This window comes from Poecilia formosa, unplaced genomic scaffold (genome assembly GCF_000485575.1).
Source record: "Poecilia formosa unplaced genomic scaffold, Poecilia_formosa-5.1.2 Scaffold192, whole genome shotgun sequence".
NCBI classification, from domain to species: Eukaryota; Metazoa; Chordata; class Actinopteri; order Cyprinodontiformes; family Poeciliidae; genus Poecilia; species Poecilia formosa.
This window is the reverse complement of record NW_006800131.1, coordinates 261,885-268,027: the sequence shown is the minus strand read 5'-3', so window position 1 is coordinate 268,027 and position 6,143 is coordinate 261,885. Positions and strand designations below refer to the sequence as shown.

The 6,143-nt window shown below is 42.1% G+C and overlaps 1 protein-coding gene across 18 annotated transcripts in view; it reads left to right on the top strand.

Annotated features, from left to right (window-relative positions):
- LOC103147909 (regulating synaptic membrane exocytosis protein 2-like) overlaps positions 1-6,143 on the top strand; it is a 43,706-nt gene that overhangs the window by 4,761 nt on the left and 32,802 nt on the right. For 14 of the 18 annotated variants that reach the window (XM_016678834.1, XM_016678837.1, XM_016678832.1 and 11 more), the window contains exons 3-8: positions 771-803; positions 940-1,041; positions 1,285-1,495; positions 2,570-2,715; positions 4,687-4,864; positions 5,366-5,600. In XM_016678834.1, the coding sequence (XP_016534320.1) occupies positions 771-803; positions 940-1,041; positions 1,285-1,495; positions 2,570-2,715; positions 4,687-4,864; positions 5,366-5,600 (905 nt within the window). Of the gene's footprint in view, positions 1-770; positions 804-939; positions 1,042-1,284; positions 1,496-2,569; positions 2,716-3,527; positions 4,045-4,686; positions 4,865-5,365; positions 5,601-6,143 lie in introns of those variants that run through there. The other 4 variants (XM_016678844.1, XM_016678847.1, XM_016678841.1 and 1 more) reach the window with 3 other exon arrangements.

The window sequence follows — 6,143 nt, the reverse complement described above, 5'->3', positions numbered from 1 at the left end:
ATATTTTTTGTGCGTAGTCGTTCATACTACCGAATGATCCAACGAAATTCAGGCTTCCAAAGCAATGTGCGCGGAAGAACATTTACGTCAGATATCTTTGTGGAAGTATAATGGACGGTTTTATTCGGCAACGGGAGCCGACAGTAATGTCAGAGAAATCATGACAACACAAAGTAGATAATAAAATGAAAGCACAGCTATGAGCGACAGCATTGACTGCATTTTCTGTACAACTGGATGTAGTCGGAGTTAAAGTGGTGAGACTGTGATGTGATGCTTCAGCGACACTGCTTTCATATATTCATAATTATAGTTTTCATTCATTGTTTATGTCCTGATTTACTGTGTCTGGCTTCTTCTGGTGCAGAATTATGACATCAGTGACGTGAAAGTTGGACAAAACGCGACATGACTGTTCAGACTGCAGACGCTTTGAAAACAATCGGATACGTTTCTGAACTAGGTCCACGTTTAAAAGTGACTCAAATTTAACTTTTTAGGGATTAAAACATCAGAACTGAAATGAAAAAGTGGGATATAACAGTCACTTTTCTGACAACTGCTCTTTTTACATGACAGGTAAACTGACAATACGGAGTTGAAGTTATCAAAACGTGACTATTGTACCTATTAGCCCATCATAGTTCGTCTTTCTGTTCTGTCCATGTCTCCATGTTTCTGTTCAGTTTGTGCTTCGCTTTTGGTTAACTTCTCTTTATTGTTTTTGTTCTGTTTCATCCTCATCCTCATCATGGCCTTTGTGTCTTCAGGGATGAGGAGGAAGTAAAACCTCTCCCAGCTTCGTAAGTACCTCAGAGTCCGCTGTGCTGTTTGAAACCCCTGTCCTGGCCAGAACCTCCTTCCTGTTTCCCAACCTGACGCCCCAATCCCATGGCGAACCTGCTTCCTGTCCGCTGACTGTCTGTGTTACCTGGACAGGTGGAATCCGTTCTCAGGGTTCAGTCAGTTGGTCAATAATGTTGCAGCCAATGTGTCCGAAGTTCTGCAGGTTAAAAGTCCGACTGACAACGAGTCGCAGACGTGAGTAAAACCGAGAAGGTGAACTGATCGGAGGTCTGTTTCAGGCTCAGCTCAGGTGTTGATCGATTGTTGGATGTTTTGCCAAATCAGATTTGATCTGGATCATTCATGAGGATCAGATCAGTGCAGAAAAAGTCTCCTTATCACAAGCTAGTGGAGAGATTGGAACCAGTTGTAAAGTAGGTAGAGTTTGACGCAGCATTTGTCCTGATGTCGGTGTCTGACTGCTCCTGTTCTTTACAGGAAGTTACATCAGCAGTTTGAGATGTATAAGGACCAGGTGAAGAAGCTGGGGGAGGAGCCTCCTGCGGCGCAGACGGCGAGGGCGGAGTCTCCCACCTGCGGCGTCTGCCACAAAACCAAGTTTGCCGACGGCTGCGGCCGAGCCTGCTGCTACTGTCAAAGCCGCTTCTGCGCGCGCTGCGGCGGGCGTGTCCCTTTAAGAGCCAATAAGGTTGGAGTGTGAGGTCGTATTTCCTCCTTTGGACCTTTAGTTTTTCTGTTTGCAAATCTTAACGTCCACCTTTTTCAGCTTAACGTTGAACATAAACACAATATCATGTCTTTGAATACGTTAGTATAAGTGTTGATGTTTTCTTCTATATGATAATTTGATTTCAAGGTGCCTTAACTCCCAAAAGATAAAGAATATATTTCTAAATAATTGTTTTATTTGTGGATTTAAAGAGTAAAACATTGAATAAGTCATGCAAAAAGTGTGGTTAGGTGTAAAAACATAATTAACAGTTAATTAAGTCTCAATCTCAAAAATCTGCAAATAAAACAACAAAATGTGTCTTTTGCAAAAGCATTTATGCTCCTTGAACTTTCACATTTTGTTTCATTGTGTTTTATTTGGATTTTATTCAATAAACCAACACAAAGTGATTCGTTTTTGTAACTTGGAAGGACATTTATTAATGGTTTGATGTGTTTCAGCCCCATCTGCTCTGATATGCTAAGATAAAATCTAGTCAACTAATCATCTAATTAGAAAATAGTTTCCTCCTTTGTTTAATTTAATCTTGGCTTATCTGTTAAATATCTACTGGTTTGTTAGTGAACAAAAAGCATCATGAAGACCAAGAAACCCAGCAGATGGGTCAGAGATGAAGCTGTTTAGGTTACAAGACGATATCCAAACTCTGAACATCTCACAAAGCTTCAACTATCATCTGAACATGGAAGAAAAATGGAACAACTACAAACTTATCAACCCAAACCAATTAAAAAGCAGCCAAAAAGTCCCATGTAGTGACCAGTGTGAAACATAGAGACGGCAGGGTAATGCTGTGGGTTGTGTTTGTTTCTCATGGATGGGAACGCTGGGAGAACAGAAAGAAAACATGTTCAAACTCAAGAGCTGCAATGAAATGGATTAGATCCAAAGGATAGAATGGTCCAGTCAAAGCCCAGGCCACTTTGAAAGCCATTTTTCAACGTATTGGTCTGCCACATAAGATCCAAATAAAACACAGTAATGTTTGAAATCTGAGCTTACATAAACGTGTGTGTTGTTGTGTCTCAGGTGATGTGGGTCTGCAACGTGTGCAGGAAGCAGCAGGAGATTCTGACCCGGTCGGGAGAATTTTACCCCAACGCGTCGCCTCCACACGGGCCGATGCAGGGAGCGCCAGGGGCCGTGGGGCCCCTGAGCAACGGGGCCACGGAGCAGTAAGTGTCACTTAAAGTATTAGACAGCAAACACTCTTCTAGTGGAGGATAGAGACACAACCCGCCATCCAACTGGACCAGATTCGACCTCTGATTGGGTGATGGAGAATCAGGAAATGCAGCATTTTAACGGCCACTTTAATGAAACTACGAGAACGACCAGAAGCAGTCACTCTGACCGCCGCATTTAAACCTCAGTTTATTCACCTGGCAAGCTTGGAAATAAAATAAAACTTAATTTAATTACCAATGCACTGTATTTAGCAATAAAATTCATTATTTTTAATTGAATAAATTAAGTTTAATTATTCATCAAGCAAAAATCAAACACTATAGATTTTTAATTTGTTCATTTAACATTTTTTCAAACTTCTTTTTGCAATTTTGTTTTGAATTGGAAAAGTCAAAAAACGAACTATGCATAAATATAATTTTTATTTAATCTCTTGATTCAGTAAGATTTAGGTTTAATACCAAAACAGATTTTTTTTTGTGAAAAAAATTAACAAATGGAGCACAATGGGGGTAAAATTCTGAAATTTGAAGTGTTTTCTAGAAGCTGCTTAAGGCTTAAAGGAGTTTTATGTGTGACACACCAAAAATAAATACGTTTTACTATTTTTAAGTGAAAATAAACCAAACATCTGATGCTAAATCTGCAGCAACAGGTCAGAAACAGGCAAAAAGGGATATTTTTCTCCTTTTTTTGTGTTTCTTAACCATTTAACCCTCAGCTTTGTCTGCAGGTTTTTACTGCTGAGTCAGTAAAATTCAGACTCGTCCTTTTGACGTCTGACTCGGTCATAATTAGATCACACACATAATTTACCTCCAGACCCCATCTCCAACACACACACACACTCACACACACTCAGATTGTGCCTGCCGTCCCCATCAAACACGCACAGCCCCCATACACACAAACTCAAACACACACGCTAATCAGATTAACAGAATAATAATCCCACAGCTCACTGGGGATTATTGCTGCTGCTAAATACAGCAGGCTAACACACACAGGCTAACGCGAGCTAGTAGCGGTGATGTAATACCCCAGGTGGGCGGAGTCAGAGTGAGATAGAGGGTGCTGAAAGGGGCGGAGCTTCAGTCATACTCCTGCTGTCAGGTACAAACCTGCTGAGTGTGTCAATGTGTGTCATTGTGTCGAGTGTTGAACCGGCACAGAAAACAGAAACAGGCTCTTTGTTTACGTCCCTGAGCAAAAGGCACACGACTCAAACGCGATGATGTCTGGATCTGCTCAGAGTTTCATCCGCCGCCCTGCAGCTGCATGACGGCTGCGTTGGTGCGCACTGACAGGAAACGCATGTAAGTCTGCGTCTTGCACATCCAGTTACAGGCTAATGCGAAGTTTGTGATCTTTGTTCAGAGAAGATTCAGTGAGATTCTGGGTGGTTTGAGGGAGCAGTTTCCCTCAGAGAAACAACATTAATGGAGTCCGAGAGGTTTATTATTTATAATGAATTCATGCCCCTCAGACTGATGAAGGAGGGAAGGAGGGATCTCCGGTTAGGCTGCTGGACGACGTTCAGTGGAAAGAAAACATCTGGAATTTGGGATTATTGGATCTGGATGAAGAAAAACGAAAAGAAAGATGTTAACTTATTCTGTCTTTCTTTCCTTGTTTCCTTCTTTTCATCCTTCCCTCCTTTTTTGTTCCCTACTTCCTTTATCTGCTTCCTTCTTACTTTCTTTCCATCCATCCATCCATCCATCCATCCATCCATCCATCCATCCATCCATCCATCCATCCATCCATCCATCCATCCATCCATCCATCCATCTCTCTGTAAATTAAGATCTTCCCTTGTAAACTCATCTCTCTCTCCTGGTCATTCGTGAACCGCCATGTTGGAATCACTTCAAATAAACAAACAATCTCAGCGTCTCTTTGTTTACGTGAAGCAGCGTCTCCTGGCTCCTGATTGGTTCGCTCCGTGTGTCCGACAGGAGGCGGAGCCCCTCGGCGTCGTACTACGATGGTGGCGGCAGGATGCCTCGCTCGCCTTCCGACCACGGCTTGGACCGCCGCCCCCACTCCACGCACAGCTACCATGGCAACGGCGAGGAGGAGCTACGTGTCCAGAGGCGACCAATCAAAGACCGGCGCGGCCGCTGGCACTCACAGGTGGGACAGCGACGAAACGCCTCTAATGTCACAGAGCGGTGATTTAATTTCCATGATGTTGTAATGTTCAATGTTATGTGTGCAAAAAAAAAGAAAGAATATTGTTTTTATTTCTTCATTATTATTTTTTTTATCTCATTCAATAACTATAAAATATTTATAAAATAATTTAATAAGCCGGTTAGAAAAAGCAGGAAGTGAATGAAACATGATGGATGGATGGATGGATGGATGGATGGATGGATGGATGGATGGATGGATGGATGGATTCTATGTATCTTTCTATGTGATGATTCAGATTTAAAGGTAAAACAATTATTTTTTTAATTTAATTTATTCAAATATTTCAAATGTTTCCCAGTTTTAAGTTTCAGTTTAATCCAGATTAAACTCTGGATTAAACTTTAAAAGCTAAAGCTAAACTTCTGAACCTGAAGCTAACTGCGGCGTTTTCTGCTAGACCTGTGTTAGGAAGTTCACCTGTTCTCCTTCCTGGATCAGGACCACCCGTTTGACCCGGTTCTGGTGGACCGGGAGCTGCGGCGCCGCCAGGAGGAGGAATTCCAGGCTCGCTACCGAAGCGACCCCAACCTGGCCCGCTACCCGGTCAAGCCGCAGCCGAGCGAGGAGACCATGAGGATGCTGGCGCAGGTCGGCCGGGTCCGGCACCAGCGCCGACACAGCGACGTGTCGCTGGCCGCAGCAGAACCGGAACACCTCAACCTCAGACACTCAGGTCCGGATTTACTCTTTGTTTAGCATGTTGCTCATTTCTCTTTCCCACTTCCACTCAAAATGACCCAAGATTAATTAAAACAAGGAAAATAATAAGAAAAAAGTCTGAACTGCTGTGTCGCTGAAAAATGCTATTCAAATACATTTTATTGATTGATTGTCTAATTTCTGGTATAAATATCTTAGTAAATTTGAAATAAGACAAAACTAACTTAACTTACTTTTCGATAAGATATTGAAATTTATTTTAAGTCAATAATTTGTTAATATTGATGAAAAAATACTAGTTTAATTGGCAGATTATTTCACTTTTAACATGGGAAAAGTGTCTTGTTATAAGTGAAATAATCTGCCAGTAGAACTAGAACTGGTTGCTAGGTAACGGGCTGGGCTGGGCCACGGTTGCCAGGTAACGGCTTTAGTGCTCCTTGCCAATAGAACTAGAACTATTTCTTACCTGAGTGAAGTTGGCCCCCCCACCTTCTTCAAATCAGACAAAATTGGTGTCAAACGTTTGTGCTGGTTTGTGCAGCAAAAGTTTTCG